We start from the raw sequence: 21,737 nt of genomic DNA on the forward strand, positions 1-21,737 counted from the left end.
TTACATGTTGAGTGAAGAAAAGTTTTCTCCGATTCATTTTAAATTTACTACTTTGTAGCTTCATCGCATTCCCCCTAGTCCTAGTATTTTTGGAACGCATAAACAGATGCTTCACGTCTACCTGTTCCACTCCACTCATTATTTTATAGACCTCTATCATATCTCCCCTTAGACATCTTTTCTCCAAGCTGATGAGCCCCAGCCGCTATAATAGCCTTTCCTCATAGGGAACTCGTCCCATCCCCTTTATCATTTTAATCGCCCTTCTCTGCACCTTTTCTAATTCCACCAATCAAGTATCTGCTATTATTTTGTTTCTAATTTAATGATTTTATCAATCAATCATTCATTCAAGTATTTATATACCGCTTAGCCCTAAGCAGTTTACAGTTTCATTTTACATATATTGGGGCTGTCCCTAGTGGGCTCACAATCTAAGTAATAATAAGCTTAGTTGATTACTGTCAGTTTGCTATTTTCTATGACTCCCTTAGGTTCTGAGAAGCACCCCACCCCACCCCAGTTCTTTGTGCGGGGGGGGGGGGGGAGGGGGGAGGGGCACTATCTCATCTCTAGTCTCAGGCAGCAGATTACCTTGAGCCACCCCTCAGCCCATCCTCAGATTTTGAGGGGAAGGCATCCAAATATGTAGAAAAGAAAAAAAAATCCTAGCCTGTGAAACATGGCAAATCCTAGCTGTTATGCGTGTCATGTGGGAGAAGCAGGTGCACTAATACCTGTCCAAAAACAGACCTGCTAAAACTTTAGAGCTCCTGCTGCGGGTCTTGGCTTTTAGTGTTAGTTGCAGGATGGGTTAGTAGTTCACTGAAGATACACCCCAGCAGCTCCCTGGATTGGCTCAACCGAATGTCATGTCACCCCTACTAACCCGCCCCCTATACTGTGTTTCCCGACGCATGAGAGGTATAGCCAAAGAATCTGCCTTCTAAAACACCAGTCTGGGCGGGGGAAAAGGGGGGTCGACGAGGTCGAGCCGGTGACCGTCTGGCTCTCCATAACCTGGCTGCCGATCACGTGCCACTTAGCTGTCCTTTCACGCGGAGACGCGCTGCTGCTATTGGTTGGCATTGACAGCTGGGAGGGCGCCCATTGGCTCCCCGGGGGTTTCACGTGAACAGCGCTAGGAATGGAACGCGGTTCTTACAATGAAAGTGTTCTTAAGAAGAGTGGTGGTGGGGTGCAGAGCGCGCGTGAGAGATTGGTACGAGTTGTACAGCGTGTTTAACTTTGCTCATTGTCACCAACCACCTTTCTCGGCTCGGGCAGGCGGGGGTGACACAATGCAACACGGCACATCCTCGATCTGGACGGGAAGAAGGAGCAGCAGGTAGCCCGGCCGAGAATACAAAAGTGAAGTGGGACGGCTGCAGAGTAGTTTGCTGCTATGACCGGCTCCTGAATTGTTGCAGGACGACAGAACTCGATAAATGCATCGTGTCACGTGCGCTCCGCTGCTCGCTTGTCGGTAAGTTTAGTTGGGCAGAAGGACGCTTTTTCGAAAGCAAGTGAAAGCATTAAATCCGATTTTAAAAAGTATGTTTTTTTTTTTTAAATTTGATTTCTAAAGTATGAACTTTTAGTGGTTAGTGCAATGGCCTTTGATCCTGGGGAACTGAGTTCGATTTCCCCACTGCAGCTCCTGGGCAAGTCACTTAATCCTCCATTGCCCCTGGTACAAAATAAGTACCTGAATAAAATGTAAACCGTTTTGAATGTAGTTGCAAAAAAAACCTCAGAAAGGCGGTATATCAAGTCCCCTTATCCTATGTGAGATTCTAGATGGAATGTTGCTACTATTGAGATTCTGTTGCTACTATATGAGATTCTACATGGAATGTTGCTATTCCACTAGCAACATTCGATGTAGAAGCCTGCCCTGCGCAGGCTCCTTGTGACTCTGGGCAAAGTCACTTAACCCTCCATTGCCCGTGGTACAAAATAAGTACCTGAATATATGTAAACCGCTTTGAATGTAGTTGCAAAAAACCTCAGAAAGGTAGTATATCAAGTCCCATTTCCCTTGTTTTGGGGGGGGGGGGGGGGGGGATGTGTAGGGCCAAGCTGCGGTCCGTTCAGTTCCCACGGCCGGCGTTAGTAGCCTGTTGCAGGATGCCTAGGGATCTTCTCACTGTGCGCGACTCCTCATTTCCAAGCCCAGCACCGCTGCTGAATGTGAGTGTGACGGCGGTTGCCGCTGGGAGATGCTGTTGTATCGCCGGCCGGGGAGCGGGCGGGGTGAGAGTAGTGTGTGTACGTGCAGCCCTGACTTCCGTCTCTCTCTGCGTGTCTCCTCTGGCAGGCGGGCGCCCCGGTTCTTGCGCTCTTCCACCCCGGCCATCGCGGAACTGTGTAAATGCCCCGGAGCTGGACAGATGTTTGCATGAGCTCCACCAGGTAAGGAGTAAGAAAGAGGGGAGGGGAATGCAAGTGGGATGGTGTCCAGTCATAAGCTTGCAAAGTATTCATCAAGTTAGCTGCTTTGCCCTTGAACCTATCATCCTTGCCCTACACCCCCCCTCCCCCCTCTCAGGGCTAGTGCAGTAGCTCCGCCATGGTTAGGGGGAGGCTCATCTCCCATGGCTATTACACAAGCCACAGTTTGTGGAAAGTGCTGGTTGGGCAGTGAGAGAGGACTTGTCCCCTTTTGTTTGTAAAATGTTTGCTTTGGAAGGGGAGGAGGAGGAGCTGTAGAGGGAACTGTAAATGCAGCAGACTCGAAACGTCTAGTGAACATCAGTTTTTCAGCTGTTTGAAATGTTAAGATGAATCAGTTATGAAAATGTGTGTTTTGGCACACTTTGGCATGTTGTTTTTGTTTTGTTTTTTTCTGATGTAAGTTGTGATGTAACATGTAAATTAGTTGCTGAAACCTCCAGATACCTTCAGGCGGCTTCCTATTCTGTGCTGTATCTTCCCTGACCTAATTGGTAGGGGAAAAAGTCTTTCTAAGATTTATAAAGCTAGTCTAGTAAAAGTCATATTTTAGAATTGGGTTGATCCCTTATTTCCACAGCTGCAGATGTAACTCAGCCCCACAAAAAACAATTTTAGTATTAGATGACTTTCATTAAACATTTAAAATGTTTGAACTTTTACAAATAAGTTGCAATAAAACTTGTGTTAAATGGTAGCTAACTAATACCACAAGCTCTGTTACTTATGCTCTATCAAGGGAGGGTCTGTATTAAAGTTCAAGATGACAATCATGTGACAATTAAAGGACTTGTCCATTTTAATATGCAGTTTCATCTTAACATCAAGAAATTTTCTGAACAACTTGAGTGAAAAACGGATATGAGAATTACTTCTGTAAATGTATCTGCCTGTAAAGTAAGATGCCAAGAGTGAGGCAGCTATATCTCTCGGGAGTCCTTCAGGTGTGCTGTCAAGTTCATACTGGCATCCTTGTGATTTTGATCTCTAGAGGATGCTGTTAACCTTTTTCTCTTGCTTTCAAGAAAGAATAGTCTTGTTTAGTTAGTATCTTTAGTTTTATTCATGAACATCTCTTGGAATGGCTTTTGACCTAATCATTAAAAAACAAAACCTGAGGGAAATTGATATTTCATTCCGTTTTCCAGCATTTCCCTTTTATGTGCTTCCCTGAATATTGTCATTCTCTTGAAGGATGACTGTCCTTAACTCCTATCTTTTCACCATGCTGAATTTAGTACAGTGCCCCTTGAGGGTCCTTACAGACTTTCTCCAATTTTTCTACTCATTTGTATAATCACTTCAGCTGTTCCTGAAGCCAGCAAGTCAGGGTGCCAGTTGTTTCTTCTACATAGCCCTTTTTCTAGCTCACAGCAGCTGCTTCCAGTTAATGCAACCCCTGATAATCTTAGGGTATTCTGTCCTACCCAGGACAGATTTCAACAAGAATGATGTGTTCTGCAGTTTCATATCCTACTGAAATCTTGGTATCAAGAAATTTTCTGAACAGCTTGAGTGAAAAATGAATTACTCCTGTAAATGCATCTGCCTGTAAAGTAAGAAGCCAAGAGTGTGGTAGCTATATCTCAGGAGCCCTTTTAGGAGAGGGTGAGAGAAGCTGAGAGATTCCAGTTTCATGCTGTGGGAGGCTCCTTCTCTCTTTGTATTATGAAGCCACAGCCCTGAGTTTTCAGCTTCTCCACTCCAAACCTTGAAGGCTAAACTCAGGGGGCTGCACACCTGGTGAGGGCTGGACTGGGGGGGGGGGGGGGGGAGGCTTGTACTCTTCACAAATCAGGGAGAAAATGAAGGAAAACTTCAGCAGTATTGGAGTTCAGAGACCAGAGCAACTCTCAAATGCTGTCTCAAAACCTGTGTGCCCCTCCCCCTCCAACGACTTTTAAATAAAATTGAACTTACAGGTTTGTTTTTTTGTTTCAAATATATTTTATTGAAAAAATATACTGGTTAAGTTCAGATGAGTAATAGAATTCAAACAATGCATGGTAACCAAGAATTAAAACAGTTTATCATTTTATTTATTTGCTGCATTTGTGTCCCACATTTTCCCACCTATTTGCAGGCTCAGTGTGGCTTACAATATGTTAAACAATAATCACATTAATCGAATTAGAATTTCAGAGTATTGTTACAGATAAGGTGCATAAGAATATCATGGCGTTCATAAAAAATATCACGTAGGATTAGAAGTAGATAAAGCATAACATAATGAGATCAGACCAATATATAATATTCAATAGTGAATAATTTTAAGAATTACCATTCTCTCTAGCCCATACACTTCCCCCTATTGTCTCCCATCCCCCCTTCCCAGACACTGTAAATTATCAGGAGCTTTTGTTCTCATAATCTCCCGATAATAAGCTTCCCAATTCCATTTAGATGTAAGAGTTCAAAATAACCTCTGTGCTCTAGGGGCTAAAGATTGTGTGTGTATATATATTATATTATATATATAAAGAACGTTCTCCGTTTAAAGGTATGATTAGCTCCTCTCAACTTTACACTTTTTAAATTTCCTTTAAATATTAAAAAATATGGTCACTGTTTAGGACACCTGCCATTTGACTTTCCCTGACACACTTTATATGTGAATTGCACCATAAGATAAGGATTTATTGTACAATAGACAGTTATTTGATTAGGGTGGTGTAACTGAATTGGTTTGGTAACCTTTTATATCTGGTTCATAAAAACGTCTCGTCCTAGTGCTATAAATGGAAGTTGCTGAGTCAGATGAGGAGAAAAGACTGCAGACTTGTGTGATTGTGTAATGCTTAACTCAAGAGTAGCAGTGAAGGCAGAATGGGGCAAGTGTAGCCACCTTCTGGTTGCATTCCCCTTGGCAGGTCATGCAAGAAAAGATTAGAGTTTAAATTCAAGTCATCTACTCACCGAGTGGAGCTTTTTCACATTGAAGCCTTAATGGATGTCATTTAAAATAGTGGATTGGGATATTTAGTGACACAGTTGTAGAGTGAGTGCTTAGTGTAGCAGCAGCTAATCTTTAAAAGCTTTACTTTTTTTAAATCAGAATATTGAGAGGAAGGTCCAGGAACCTATGTTCACTGTGCATTGAAGAATGTAGCAGTGTACTCTGTTCCGTGAGGCTGCTTGACAAAATTATGCTAGAATTTCTTTTTCTTTTAACCATTAAAACCAATACTTCAAACAGCTCGCAGAACAGCTGGCCTGCAAGTCTATGCAAATTCTTCCTAAACTGTTCTTGGCCCTATTTAGCAACTCTAAATCTTAACTCCAGCTCTCTTTTTCTCATGCATCTCTTGTCAGCTGGTGAAACTGGCAGTCCTTCCTCCAGTTGAACCTGCACAGACTCAGCTACAGCAGACAAGCAACTCTTCTGCCAAGGGTTATTTTTTTTTGTTGTGTCTGTGGTAGTGACCCCAGATAAGAATTTTCTGTCCCCATTTATTTATTTTATTTTATTTTATTACATTTGTAACCCGCTCTTTCCCACATACAGCAGGTCCAGTTTGGCTTACATAGTAAAAGAAAGCATCTTACATGGTAAAGAATACAGTAAAAACAAGGAAATGTAGGAACAGTATTATAAATTGTGATGATAATAACTACTTACATTATGAAAGGCATCACAAAGGACATGTGAAAAGAATGTAATGATCCATGGCTTTGAAACAACTGGTTCATGTGGTGGTGTCAAATACTGCTAGGTGAGGAGTGCAAGGTCTGCTCCACGGGCTGCCAGGCTTGGAGCTATTGTGGAGGCAGTGTTAGCCGAAACTCAAGCTAGTCAGTCTGTGTACACAGCTTCTAGAGTGAGTTGCAATCTGTGGTTTCTGGCAGAATATGATTTGTGGCATTGTGTGGGTGGGTGTTGGAGGGGGGCACTAAAGTTGTGATTGGAGATGAACCTGGGTAGTCTTGAGTAAAGGTGGTGTAACCCCAGTTAAGAATGATTTTCAGGGAAGCAAGTATGATCCCATGGCAAGTTTTTTTTTATTTATTTATTTTTTTTAATAGTGTGTTGTAAGTCATGTTATATCTGTCTTACAGTTACTACTACTATTTAGCATTTCTATAGCGCTACAAGGCATACGCAGCGCTGCTTTGGGTGAGAGGTGTGCTTCTAGAAAAAATGCTTAGAGGGCAAAACATATGCCGAGATGTACTGTCGGCCCAAGGTTTGAGCCCAGGCTTGTCTTCAGTGGTCAGTCTAGGTTAGTTAGGTAACATCCCAAAAAGATCAGATTTCTCATAGCTCATTCCAGGAGATGAGCATTGACTTTCCCAGGTCTACCTGATTATTTTATAGACCTTTTTTCCAGTTATTTGTCCAAACATTTTTTGAGAACCCTGTGGCTGTCTAAAAACAGGTTACACTATCTCCATGTTTCATGAGGAACTGGAGATATTAAAAGGCATTTTGATACTGTAGTACAATCAGCTGGGTCACTTCATCCACATGTTTTGAAACCTTTAAAAAATGGTAAGATGAATGGTTTCCTAAGCCTATGCTGACTTATTCCTGTTGAAGCCATGTTAGTCCACGTGGTCAGCAATTCTGTTTTTTTTAAATATCTTCCACTGTTTTGTCTGGCACCGACATCAGGCTCATTAGAGTAATCACCCTGGAGCCATTGTTAAAAAATTCACATTTTAGCCACTTTCCAGCCCGTATGTTATGGGGATTACTAGTAACCAGTCAGCAATTTTGCTTCAGCTCTTTCAGAACTCTGGGATGAAGACCATATGGTCCTGGTGATTTGTTACTCTTTAGTTTGTCAACTTTGATCTATTACATCTTAGATTTACAGTTAACTTGTTTTTAATTGTCCTGAATCAGATTTCCAGTGTGGACATCACCACAGTAGTTTCTTAAAGACAAAACATGTAATTTAAGGCCATTTTACTAAAGTGCTCTACAAAAAAAGATAAGTACAAAGCTTATGTGGTAAAGGTAGGGATTCTGCTAGGTATCTGCCCTATATTTAGCATAGAGCAGACACTTTCTACACAGGCACCACATTACACGCTTTGGCAGATTAGTTCTATTGGCCAAACATGTAATGCTGTGGTGCAACCTCCCCCTCCCCAGGCCTATATCACCACAACCAACACAGACATCCCACCCGCAGACAAACTTGCTAACTACTTTTAACGAAAAAATAATAAAACTATGCAGCACACTTCCTCATCACAATACTGACATCAAAATCTTCAACTATTTGGACCCATCCTCCGAAGGATACCCAGCTGACCGCATTTGGACAACATTTAATCTCCTCAGCACCAAATCAGTTATACAAGTGACTCACAGGTTCGCCAAGACCCACTGCAAACTAGATACATGTTCCAGTCATCTACTCAAGTCTGCCCCAGACCGCTTCATAGCAGACCTTACACCCCATCTAAACTTCATGTTACAACAAGGTCTCTTCCATGAGGAACATGGCAACATCCTACTCACCCCAATACCAAAAGACGCCAAGAAAAGCACAAACGATATCACCAATTACCGCCCAGTTGAGTCTATCCCATTAGTAGTAAAAATGATGGAGAGCTTCATGACTAAACAGCTTACAGAATACCTGGACAAGTTCTCAATACTGCATAATTCACAATCAGGATTCCAATCCCACCATAGACCTGAAACTGTCCTAGTCACCCTCCTGGCCAAATTCAAGCAGGAGATTGCCACAGGCAAAAGCATACTTCTCCTCCAGTTCGATATGTCGAGCGCATTCGACATGGTAAACCACAACATACTACTAAGATACTAGGCCACTTTTGGGATTGAAGGAAACGTACTTAACTGGATCAAAGGCTTTCTAACCAACAGAACTTATCAAGTAAAATCAAAGTCAAACATATCACCACCGTGGAAAGCAGTCTGCGGAGTACCTCAAGGATCACCATTATCACCAATACTCTTCAACATGATGATGATTCCACTGGCATGGTCCTTATCCAACCGAGGCCTTAACCTGTTCATTTCCGCAGATGATGTTACAATATACATCCCCTTCAGACGTGATCTGACAGAAATAACCAACAAAATCAACGATAGTCTGAACATCATGGACTCCTGGGCAAACTCATTCAAACTGAACACCGAAAAAACACATTGCCTCGTCCTCTCCTCCCCATATAACAAATACAAACCCACAACCATAAATACTCCAGGACATACCCTCCCTACCTCGGACAGTTTGAAAATACTCGGTGTCACACTCGATCGCAACCTTACCCTCGAGAGCCAAGTAAACGCTGTAACAAAGAAAATGTTCTATTCAATGTGGAAGCTCAAACGATTAAAACCTTACTTCCCAAGAGCAACTTTTCGATACCTAATACAATCAATGGTCCTAAGCCATGCAGATTATTGCAACGGAATCTACGCGGGCTGCAAAGAACAACTCACTAAAAAAAACTCCAGACCACCCAAAATACAGCAGCCAGGCTGATATTCAGTAAAACACGCTTTGAAAGTGCCAAACCCATCCGAGAAAAGTTGCATTGGCTCCCAATCAAAGAACGGATCATCTTCAAAATCTGCACCTTAGTCCACAAAATCATGTATGGCGTAGTCCCAGGGTACATGACAGACCTTTTAGACTTACCAATAAGAAAAAAAGTCAGATCGTCAAGATCCTACCTAAACCTATACTACCCAAATTGCAAAAGACTGAAATACAAAACAACTTACGCAGCCGGCTTCTACATAAGCACACAACTACTACTACTACTACTACTATTTAACATTTCTAAAGCGCTACTAAGGTTACGCAGCGGTGTACAAGTTAACATAGAAGAACAGTCCCTGCTCAAAGAGCTTACAATCTAATGGATAAATGTACAGTCAGTCAAGTAGGGGCAGTCAAATTGGGGCAGTCTAGATTTCCTGAAAGGTATAAAGGTTAGGTGCCAAAGGCAACATTGAAGAGGTGGGCTTTGAGCAGGGATTTGAAGATGGGTAGGGAGGGGGCTAGGCGTAGGGGCTCAGGTATTTGATTCCACGCATAGAGTGAGGTGAGGCAGAATGGACGGAGCCTGGAGTTGGCAGTGGTGGAGAAGGGTACTGAGAGGAGGGATTTGTCCTGTGAGTGGAGGTTTCGGACAGGAACGAAGGGGAGATGAGGGTGGAGAGGTAATGAGGGGCTGCAGACTGAGTGCATTTGTAGGTGAGAAGCACACAACTGTGGAATGGGCACGCAACTATGGAATGGGCTCCCAAAAGCTGTGAAAACAATCCACCACGACCACTTGAACTTCAGGAAATCACTAAAAACCGACCTCTTCAAAAAGGCCTACCCCAACGACCCCACATAACCCTCTTCACCTACCAACACAGCATGACTATGATTGAACAGGACATCTCGCAATCTTCATCCATTCTGACCCTCCACTTATACCTCATACGATCACTATACAACTTTGTATTTGTTATCAACCGACTGGGCAAATGCCTTTGACGATATTATGTAAGCCACATTGAACCTGCAAATAGGTGGGAAAATGTGGGGTACAAATGCAATAAATAAATATAGGGATTTGTCTGGTGTAGTCTTGGTCCGCCTTGGACCAAGACTACACCGAGTTCATAATGATGCTTTGTACTTAGCAGTGATTTTCACAATTTTTTTTTTGGGGGGGGGGGGGGGGAGCTTTAAATTTTGTTGGTATTTTTTTTAAATTTTGAATCTGACATGGCCATGGAGCAGAACAGAGGGAGTGCTTCCACCCTGGGCCATTAGACCACTAGGGAGTCAAGTTCCCTCCCTCCCCCCAACTTTCACATCTCCAGCATCACTGTGGCTTTCGTACTTTGCAGATAGGTATTCAGCCATTCAAAAGAACTGCTGGTAGCACAGTTGCACATAAATGTTAAGGTAGAAGTAAATGCAGCCACACATGATTAGTATGTGGCATGATCTGTGTACTCTGTCTGCCGTCAGCCACTCCTACCCTGTCATGTCTATATCTTGTCTCTACTTGTGTTCCCCAACTAGCAGGAAAAGGAGGGGGGGAGTTTAGCGTATTGGTTTTAATGCATGATAGCAATTAGTGAGTCCATGCAACAATCTGTGTGCTAATTGCTTAATGCAGCCTAGTAAAAGGGGGCCCTTAGTTCTTCTGCTATTATTCCTTGACCAATCCTTATCCCTTAATCATCCAGCTGTCTGTCTCCCTCTGGGTGTAGAGTTTCAAGAATACTCAAATTTAGAGTATTTAGCTTGTATGATAAGCTGCTTATTTCTTGGCCTGCTGAATTACATTTAACTGGTTAGTGCTTGTTTTCATTGGACATGTTTGGTCTTTTACAATCTCGCTTAAGCTTCCATGATATTCATGTCTCATGTAAACTTTGGTCCCAAAGCTGCACTTTTCTATATTCTCCACCCACATAATTTTCTTTTAAAAATGGTATAGTTTTTTGGATATCCTGGTAGTAGATGGTTTGGTTTGTATTCTCTGTTGCTAGGCAGCCCTGTCAGTTTACTCTTCAATCAGAGGGGTCCTAGCTTTAGAAAGGATTAGATGTACACCCCCCCCCCCCCCCCAATAAGTTTGTTTTCTTGACTCACTCCAGTTTGGAATTTGCACCTTATACTCTAGAGATTTCACTTTAGGGATCTGTGACTACTTATCCTCCTAGACTTGTCTGCTTTTGATAGTGGACCATTATCTACTCGGCATATACTGTCCTCACTTAAATCAAATCTGAGTCCATGGTTCCTTCTTACCGCTTCCAATATGCTGTCTTGGGGGGGGATCGTTTCCCACCATCATCTCATTTTATCAGTTGGTATCATCACAAGGTACTCTTCTCCCTGTACACACTTCTTGGTAATATTGCTATGGCTTCAGTGCTATTTCTAAATCACTTTTTCCTGTTGCAGAGCTCTCACTAAGTCTAGTTGTAAATAGAAGCCGCTTGTCTGACACTTGCTGATTTCCATTGCCTAACTCATCAGTGTGGTCAAAACCATGCTTTGTTTTTTTTGTAACTTAACTTGCATCCCTTTCTCAGTCGTGAATTAATACTATAATCCTTCTTTTCACTTTAACCTGTAACAGCTACACCTCATTTCATATCCTATACCACAGCCAAATAGTTCCAATTCTTTTTCTACACCCTCTCCAAAATCCACTTCCTTCTTGAATGTACTACGAAAAACCTTTTACTCAAGTCATTACTTTATGTAACTCCTCCTCCTTGAATTCCCACATTTTAATTTTGTGGAATGGCTGTGTGGTGCCTTCTCTCCCCATGCACCCTTCTTGGCCAAGTTGCTGCTTTTCATACCCTTTTCTACAGCTAAATATCAACTCTGCCTTTGTTTGCTTCATCAAGTGCCTGGAATAGGCAGCCAACTTGAATACATCTGCTATGCCCATCTCTTGCCACGTTCAAATCCAGCCTGAAATATACTTTTAAACCTAAACCTGTTTGTTCTTCACATGGGCCCTTTTATCTTGCGGTTTCCAAAGATGGGCTTTTTAATTAAGCCTCAGTTGTGGTTTGCTATACCACATTGCCTGACAACCATGGTCAAAGCTGTGTGCATCACAAATATAATTTGAAATATTACTACTACTTATTTCTGTAGCGCTACAAGACGTACACAATGCTATACAATTGAACGTGAAGAGACAGTCTCTGCTCGACAGAGCTTGCAATCTAATTAGGACAAAGAGGACAAATCAGAGCTAAGGGAATTACTGACAGGCTACTTTGGTAATAATACATACCAGACGAAAGACTCTTAAGAGAGAAAAAAAAAAAAGCAAGATGGCTAGGGGTACATAGGAGTTACAGAGGATGGGCAGACTGGATGGACTGTTTGGCCTTGATCTGCCGTCATGTTTCTAAGTAGACAAATATTTCAGTTACATTAATCACATCCGCAGGCCCTCAAATATCCTAGTCCCGATAGACACATTTAAAGCAAACTCAAATGTGTTATGCAGCGATCTTTTTAGAAAGATAAAAGGATGACTGTCAAAAGGGTTGGAGTAACAAGTGTCTGAGCTCAAGTTCTGCATGCTCTACATAAGGACACAGGTTTTTTATGAGAAGTCTGAAATACCATACTTTCATGCATATAACGCACACATTGTGTGTAAAAAAAAAAAAAAAAAAAGTTTTTCTAAAGCACACCAATTGCAAAATTAATACATTTGTTTTTAAAGGCTTTTTTTTAAATAGGTTTTTGTAGGTACTGGTGCACGAAACTTAAAACCTAACTTTGCATTAGTGTCATAGTAAAAACGTGTGCTTATGCATATACCTCATAGGGGGTAGGTGAAGTTTGTTGTAAAAATGTGTGTAACATAACACATTATATGTTTAATACAGTATTTGGGCATATATGGAGTAACTAAGGCTAAAGCAGACTTCTCTGTCGGCATATCAAGCCTGGTTTGCTAAAACTAGAATCTTTAATTGAACTTAATGGATAGGAAGCCAATGGTAACTAATAAGCAGTGGTGTGATCAAATCTACATGCACGATGCAATCAATGTATTCTATAAAGATTAAACCACTTCAAGTTAAGGTGATTCTTGCATAAACTGTTACAATAGCCAAATTTAGAAATGAGTAATTTCCTGAATCAGTTTGCAAAAGTAGAATCGGCAAAATAATGGATAGTAAGAGTTTGATGTACAGCAGTCTTCCCCTTTCTTACCACAGAAGTGGGGTCATTGATTTAAATATCTTTCACTGCCCACAAGTATTTAAAAGAATTCACCATAGGAACTGAGGGGCTAAAAAGGCATACCAAAGAGGGACATGAAGATTTTCCTGAAATCAACATGCTGTGGCCTTATCAGAATTCAAAATAAGTTGTACATCAGTTTTGCTTGTATCCACAGTGCTGCAGTGGGTGAGGTCAGGATTTAGTGTGGGGGCACAGAAGAATGTGCCAATTTTCAGGTCCTTTGTAATGGCAGTCAGTGGACTAAAGCGTTATCAATAGTAGGGCCGAAGCAGAGTCCTGTTGCACATGGATAATGGTATGATGAAGTAACAGAGAAAGCTATAGAAATCGGAGATGAATCTTGCAGAAACTAAACTACTTCAGGATATGAATCAATTGATCAAGAGTCTAGTTGGGACCAAGGAAAGAGCTGAGGCCACATGACTGCTGTTAGGCATGGTGTGGACTTCACTAAGAGGCAACCAGGACAGTTTTGGTACTGTCAGGAGCAGAAACCTGACATGCCAGGGTGCAGGAAGGATTTATGTTCAAATGCTGATAACAGAAGACTTGTCTACAAGTTTTGAGAGAAGGAAAGTTGGATCAATTGGCAGTTTTTTCAGAATAGGGCAGACAATGTCACAGATATTGGGACTTTTCATTTATTAGATTTATTTACCACTTATGGTTTAAGATCCAAGAGAAGAAGACTAACAGTAGAGATTTTGAACCAACTAGAGGGGATAAGATCCAAAGAACGTAATCAAATGGAAGGATTTTCAATAGAGGATGGCTAGTTTTAAAGGAAGACCAAGAATGTGAGGAATAGTAAGATGACCATTTGTTGTATCATGCACCCTCTCAAGCATGTTCCCTTTATTTATAAGCTTCAAAAAGCTGGGCGTTCCAGTAAAACACCACATGCATCTAGCAGCACTATACTAGTGAAGCATAATGTAAGCAGTGACTTTTTTCAATCTCTATTTCCTGTTGACTCATCAGCCTTCCAAAAGATACCATGCATGGGACTAGGTCAGTGTTTCCCAAGTCTGCTCCTGGAGTATCCCTTACCAGTCAGATTGTCAGGATATCCACAGTGAATATGCATGAAATATTTGCATATAATGGAGGCAATGTATGCAAATCAAGTTCATGCATATTTATAGTGGGTATCCTGAAAACCTGACTGGCAAGGGGGTACTCCAGAACTGGACTTGGGGACACACGGGACTAGGTCACCACCCCTGCTTATTGCTTTGTACTAGCTACCTCCCCCAAATCCTGAGCCTAGCTAAAAGCTAAGGTGCTGATATTTCTTATCAAATTGAATGGTATATACCTGGTTGACCCTTCTGTTCTTTAGTCAAGGTCCCTGCCTGCAGTGCACTCCGTTGGTGGAGCCAAAGCAGACTAGAATAACATTATTCTGGTCCTCCCCCCCCCCCCCCCCCAAAAAAAAAAAAACCCAAAACATTCTTTTGGTGTGTTAGCTGAGTTTCTGAACTTTGAAGGGGCTAATAAATGGCTCTAGAACATCAGGAAAAACAAAACAAATCTCTCTATATAAAAGGCAACACCAACGTTCTATGAAGCCTCCAGCCGGAAGTGTGAAGGGGGCGAGATATCCGGTTTCCCTATGAGTGTCTGCCCCGCCCTCTCTGTAACACAGTCAGTGAAGGAAAACAGCAGAGCACGAAATCAAATCGCTGGCTCTGTAACAGTGAAGGACTCAGAGGGGGGAGGGGAGAGAGGCCAGAGGGCAGGGACACATGCACACAGAAGAAAACATTGCTAGCCCCCGTTTCATTTGCATCAAAAACGGGGCTTTTTTACTAGTATGATGATAAAATGCCTACTTGAGGCAAACTTGTGACTTTCACTCTGACCTTCATATATCTTTTTCAGGACCCCCCCCCCCCCCCCCCCCAAACAAACCTTTTGCAAAGAAAAAAAAATTTGGGGGATTCTGGTTGTTCAAAACACTGTAGTCTTACAGAAAGTAAACCTCTCCCTCTTCCCCACCCTCCCCCACTGATGTTTCACTGTTTTGGAAGTTGACATGGTAGAAGATAAATTAGTGTGCCCCTATATTTGCCTCCTGCAGCTGATAAGACCTCTGCTGCATGTTTAGCAGTGTAGTATTTGTGCCTCCAAATATTTTGTGCAAAATTCCCCCAGGTGTATGTATTTCAATCACTAAACTTAAAAATGCTGTTTTCCTCTCGTATAACTTGGTCATTCTTAATTTGATTTTTAAATCATTGTCCGTGTCTGTCTTGTACTAGCTTTTCATCTTCCTTTTTTTTTTCTTCATACTATTTCTGTTCCTCCCTGTATTTTATATGGGCTTTTTCATCCCATCCTGGGCTTACTGTCTGCCAGTTTTACCTTTTTTTTTTTTTTTTTTTTTTAATTAAAAATGTAGATTCGTACTATCTCCCATTCTTTCACTATTCCCTCAATTGTCACGGAAACAAAAAAGGAGGTTATAATTAATTCTGTGAAAGCAAACAATTTGTGCTACAACAATCCAAACCCCATCTTATTATGTAAAATTTACAGAAGTTCAAACATACAACTTTTCAGACTGCTTATTGGCCCATAAGATGAAAAATAGTCCACTCTCAATTGTATCCAGTATTTTAGTCACCTTTTCCCAGAGGTGGTCACAGTTCATGCTTTTTCTTTATACTTGTTTCAGTCTGTATCTCTTCTGATTTCCACATTTCTTGCTATTCTCAGACTTCGATATGTTAATTTTCCTGCCTGAACGCTTTCTGATCTCATTCCTAGGTGCCCTTTTCATGTGGGTAAGAGTTATCATTGGCTGACATTGACTGCTGGAAGGGCGCTTCTTGATGCCTCAGTTTCACCTGGATCATGCTGGGAACCCCTTAAGGCAGGTGTTCCCAAACCTGGTCCTGGAGTCACCCTAGCCAGTCAGGTTTTCAGGATATCCACAATGAATATCCATTAGAGATTTTCCATGCAGTGGAGTCTGTGCATGCAAAACTCCCTCATGAATATTCATTGTGGATATCCTGAAAACATGACTGGCTGGGGTGCCTCCAGCATAAGGTTTGGGAACCACTGCCTTAAGTCATACTCCCAAATCTCCGAGTTCTCCATGGTGAACAAGACAGGCTTACCTTAACACCACTTTTGTCCTATCTCTGCCTCACTCCTATACAGCATCAGAATGATTTGAATGCTCTTTCCTCTGTCTGCTCATTGTAGTGCTATTCTTGCAGTGTTTTCATGGCAGTGATAAGCATTAAGCTGAGTTTGCCTGGCATTAGCACTGCGGAGCTCTAAGTGTAGCATTGACCACTCCACCTTTGCTGAAGTTACTGCTGTTCCCTACACTACTGATGCCAATAAACTAATACTTCAGTGCAACAAGTACTGGCTCTGGTACCACCTAGTCATTCTTGTATAATTAGCTGACTTGTATTAAACTTTTTCTAAATGTTTGCGAAATCTGATTCTTGTTCTGCTGGGAAGATATATTCTGAAGTCTGCATTTTGTGTACTTGGCTGGTAAATGCTAGTATTTTGAGTATTTATCTTAGGACTTCATTTCAGATGAGGTATGTACACTAACAAGAGCAAACCAGGCTTGTGGGTATTAGGCCCTAATGGAATGATGTTTTTCTTGTTCTTTGTTTCTGGGGGAAAAGCCTTACTAAATTTAAGGTTTCTGACACAGCAAGTCCTTGCTCTTCATTCCCAGTCCATGAGGGTTGTCAAACGTTTTCAGGATATCCCTAAAATATGCATGAGCCATTTGTATACAGTAGAGTAATAGGCATGTAAATCTCTCTCATGCATATTCATCAGATCTGAAAAACCTGACTTGTTGGTGACTCTTGGACTGGGATTTGAAGACCAAGGCAATAAGTAATCATTGGCTTCATTTTTCTGGTAAGAACAGATGCTTGTAATTGGCTAAAAAATTATGCTGCTTTGCTTGCAATAGTGAAAAAGTTTGCCTGTTTAGTAATTGTTTACATTTTTAATTTTTTCCCCCTCTTCCAGAGTCCTGGACTGTTTCCCTCATAAACCTGCGATGGCATTAGACATAGCCATGCAGCTGTATCTGCACTCTCCCCCTCTGCGGAGAGAGAGGTTTACCTGCAAAATTGGCAATAAACCGAATAAGCCGTTACGACCCTGCATTCAGCTGAGCAGTAGTAAAGTGAATCTGGATGGCCCTGGGATGCCAGCACAGCATCTCCCGGAGAACAAGGTGAAGAAACGGGTCTCCTTTGCCGATCATAGGGGCTTAGCCCTGACCATGGTGAAGGTATTCTCGGAATTTGATGACCCCTTGGATATTCCATTCAACATCTCCAAGCTGATAGACAATATTGTGGGGCTGAGCACAGTGGAGAAAGACAGCTTTGTACTGGACTTCGCACAGCCATCTGCAGATTACTTGGATTTCAGAAACCGCCTGCAAGCAGAATGTGTGTGCCTAGAGAATTGTATGCTCAAAGACAAGGCCATCGTGGGCACAGTCAAGGTGAAGAATCTTGCATTCAAGAAGAGCGTCAGTATAAGGATGACATTTAACACTTGGAAAACCTTTACGGACTACGAGTGCCAATATGTCAAAGACACCTATGCAGGTTCAGATAGGGACACTTTTTCTTTTGATATTAACCTGCCTGAGAGAATACAGTCTCATGAAAGATTGGAGTTTGCTGTATGTTTTAAGTGTGATGGAAAGGTGTATTGGGACAGCAACAAAGGCCAGAATTACAGGATCGTTCGGTCAGAGCTGAAATCTGCCCGGGAAACAACAAACCAGAATGGACCAGAATTTGGGATCTCCTTTGATCAGTACGGGAGCCCTCGCTGCTCCTATGGCATATTTCCTGAGTGGCCAAGCTATTCAGGTTATGAAAAACTTGGGCCTTACTACTGAAATTGGGAAAACTATTCCTGAATTTGCAGTTGTATTTCTGTCACTGTGTGCCGCTTGAGCTTTAGTGCATGTTGTGACAGTTCTGGTGTGTTGGTTGCTGTGACCTGCCACACATTATCAGCCTTTCCCTCCCAGCCCACACCATCTGTTCAGGTCTGATGTTGTACATGGTAAGTTAGTCAAATGCTTGTGCACGATGAAGGAAAGATAGGGAGGTATTCCTCTTTAGCTGCTCACTGGAAAAGGGGAATGTGTGTAGATGCCTGTTGGGTTTTGTGGTCAGTTTCACATTGATGCTGTAAGTAGGATGTTTTTAGCAGAGGCACATGGTCACGTGGTGGGATTGGGATTAAAATTTTACAGTTTTCAGTAGCATTGCACATAGTATTGCAGGAAATCTTCCAAGTCATCAACTGTCCTTTTTACATGGGTATTTCAGGGTTGTAGGTTGGCTATGGGGAGGGCACGTTTCTAGCATGTTTTTCTTTTGTGTTTCTCAGGTGTGACGTTCTGCTGGGCTGGACTTAATAAGCAGTTAACAGGGACTTGGCTGTCGCTGCACTTTATATCAATATGCCTATTTGAACATGTTTTCTTTGGAGTTTGACAAAAGTACAGGTTTCTCCTATCCTAAACAGTACTTGTTATGATGAGGGTGGGGGCCCTTGTATACATCTCAAGCAACTTGGATTTCTTTTTTTTGGGGGGGGGGGGGAGGGGAGATGCAACCAGTGAAAGGTTGGCAGCTGTTACACAGGCAGGGTAGGGCTATGCCTAGGGGTGCAGTGGATGTGGTGTCTTGACTCAATCTGAGCTATAGTGGGAATCTATTTTCCACAATTTGTGTGGTGAGGAGAAACGGGGGGGGGGGGGGTGTTCTTCTCAAAAATAACATAATCTTTTATTCATTATCCCATTCTGAGTATTAAAATGCTATGGGCATAACATTAGAACCATAGTGCACCAGTTGTAGATACAAATTGTATGACTTAATTTGGTATTAGGATGTTATTAGGATACTGCAGTTGGATTTCAGTGTCCCAGTATCTTTCTCAAGTTGGTTGTCAGCACAGAGCACAGTAGATTGTATACAATGTGTGCAAGTTCAGCTATAAATGTCAGTTTGATTTTGTTACTGACCCCATATGGCTTGTGGTGGACCTGTGGGGGATAGCAAAGGACGAATTGCTGCTCTTTCTCTGTTCCGTAAGATCATGACTCAAGGGAGTTGGATGTGACATTCTAGACCGAGGCATGCTATCAGTGTGGTTTAATTAAAATAAGCTACTTCTAGTTTTAACGGCTTTGAAAAGAATACTGTGAAGTAAGATTTTCTTTCTGAAAGGTCATCTGTCTACATTGAAGTTCCAGCCTTTTATCTGTTTGGATATTCACGTTTCATTTTGCCTGTCTGTGTTCACCCTCTTTAGAACAGCACTGCAACTTTTGCATTTTGTTACATGAACCTTTGAGGGGATGGTTAAATAAAGACACCTGTAAGGACAGTGCTTATCCCAAAATGCGGACCTTAAAGCACAGATAGGCCTTTTATGTAATGGGGTTTTCTGCATTCTGTTTCTGTAAAACACAAAGGCACACAGTGGTTCTCCATCTTGCTGGTGCAAAGGTTACCCTTGCTGTTAGCATTGCAAAAGTACAGCTATGAAATGTCTGACTTTGAGAATTTTGACCCTTTTTTGAAGGGATTGAAATCTGTTCGTAACAGCTGGATCACTTGCTGCTTCCCGATGGCATTTATACTGTATTCAACAATGTAGCTTTAAACGGTAAATGGTTGCATTTTAACATTTGTTATGTTAAACCATATTTTTGAAATCTTTTTTTTCTAGTGCATAAGCTTTAACCTTCTTTGATTTAATTTTTTTATTTCTCTTAGTAGATAGTGCTCATTTTCTCCCTGTTAACACAAAGCTAAACTTGTGTACTTGATTTATTTTCAGGCAACAAGCATAATACATTCATTTTGAGTCTTTAACAAAAATTTGGAGGGGTCTAGGGAACAGTATTGCATCTTTGTTTCATGTTTGGCTTTTTGTAATTCTTTGGGGTACTAATTCACTAATTTCAATAATCAGCTATGCATGTGTATGTAAGCCATAAAGGAACCTGGTGTTCTCTGGTTTAAACATTCAGCTTCTGTCACACTTTGCCATAAAGGGGAAGAGGTTCATTCATCAACCTGAATCTTTTGAGTTAACTTTTAGTAACTTGCACAAAACCATTTCCATGATAAATGTTAAATTGCTCCTTTGTCTTCCTTTTCCTTATTCAGAACATCACATGACAACTGATCTCAACCACATAGCTGAAGTGCCATTTAATGTTGACCTTTTCATAATTTTGTGGAAGAAGTAACAATTTACTGGTTTTAACACCAGTATAATGGTGGCATGAGATCTCCATCTAGAAGTCGTATACATATTTTTTTTATTTTTGGCAACAAGCTTTATGCATTTTTGCTTTAGTTTTTTTTCCCCTCCCCTCCAGAGCAAAATGTATAAAGTTGAATAATGCCTTTTTCCGGTATGTTCTTCCTCCACAGCCAGTTTCATTCTTGGAAGTGCCTTTCAAGGTTTTTTTTGCTGCACGTTTCATGTTTTAAGGTTTTGTACACAAAGCTCAAGGTGAAAAATGCACTTTATAATCACAGAGAAAATGGATTTATATTCGGTTTGTTTTAGAATTGTTAATGTTCTATCTGTGAAAGCAAAAATAAAGTTAGAACAAAATTTAAATACTGGCTTATTTCTTATCTGGTTCATCTGACTTTGTGTTCAGCATGGCCAAAACCAGTTGGTACTAACACACAGCATTAAGATGAACAGATTCTTGGTCTTCCTCTGACTGTATACTGTCTAGCTTAGAACTAAGAAGGGAAATTGGGTAGTCCGTGGGTTCTCCACGCTTGTCCTTGCAGCTCACAAACATACTTGAGAGTGACTGCTAGGCAAATTGGCCTTTGTTTATGAATGTATTTTTGGGATCACTTATAGCATATGCCAATGCTTTTAATGTATGTTTGCATGCAATGGGCCCTGCAGCAATGGATCCTATGGCAATCATTTTAAGTGTTAGCATATGTTAGTAAAATGATGCCATTAATGAAGGCGCCTGTTTCAGGTTCACACTATAGTAGCTGGCAGTAAAGCTAAGCAGACTTTCTGAAAATGCAACTTACTAAAGCATTGCAAATACCAAAGACAAAGGCGTTATTAGCAATGGTTTCCCAAGCAGATTTATTACCTAACTTGAATATCTTATAGCAACTAATCTACCCTACTTTAATAAAACCAAAGTATTTCTGAGTCACGCCAGGAACCAAGGAAAATTTTATCTAACCCCCACTGGAGCTACAATGATTCTTAACACAGGCTCCAGCCAACCTGATCCTTCAGTCAGTGAGCTGTGTGAGCCAAAAGCTGAGACCACAGAGGTAGCATATAAGAGTCAAATAATCTAATCCTTCTGGGTGTTACCTTGGTGAACACAGTGACAGTATACCCACAGGGTCTTGGGCATCTGTGGAAGAGAAGATGGCAAAAAAACAAACCCTTCTCTCTGTTACAATTAAATTTTCAAACTGTATTAATGCTGTGCACAAATCTTGAGTGTTAGAAATAGGCTGT

General features: G+C 41.4%; 1 protein-coding gene across 3 annotated transcripts; it reads left to right on the top strand.

Moving 5' to 3' along the window:
• Positions 1 to 778: 778 nt before the first annotated feature.
• Positions 779 to 20,846, top strand: PPP1R3B (protein phosphatase 1 regulatory subunit 3B). Of its 3 annotated transcripts, none has more exons than XM_030194481.1 (3): positions 781 to 1,495; positions 2,321 to 2,415; positions 17,199 to 20,846. In XM_030194481.1, the coding sequence occupies exons 2-3, from the start codon at positions 2,375 to 2,377 to the stop codon at positions 18,088 to 18,090; spliced, it is 933 nt and encodes a 310-aa protein (XP_030050341.1). In that variant the 5' UTR covers positions 781 to 1,495; positions 2,321 to 2,374; the 3' UTR covers positions 18,091 to 20,846. The 3 variants fall into 3 exon arrangements, with proteins under 3 accessions (XP_030050342.1, XP_030050341.1, XP_030050340.1); XM_030194480.1 differs by having other exon boundaries at positions 781 to 1,486; XM_030194482.1 differs by lacking the exon at positions 2,321 to 2,415 and having other exon boundaries at positions 779 to 1,486.
• Positions 20,847 to 21,737: the final 891 nt, after the last annotated feature.

Source organism: Microcaecilia unicolor, chromosome 2 (assembly GCF_901765095.1).
Source record: "Microcaecilia unicolor chromosome 2, aMicUni1.1, whole genome shotgun sequence".
Lineage (NCBI taxonomy): Eukaryota > Metazoa > Chordata > Amphibia > Gymnophiona > Siphonopidae > Microcaecilia > Microcaecilia unicolor.

Coding starts and splice junctions, on each gene's coding strand:
- PPP1R3B (XM_030194481.1), top strand. CDS start 2,375: ATGCCCCGGAGCTGGACAGATGTTTGCATGAGCTCCACCAG. Junction 2,416..17,198: donor GTTTGCATGAGCTCCACCAG/GTAAGGAGTAAG, acceptor CCCCTCTTCCAG/AGTCCTGGACTGTTTCCCTC.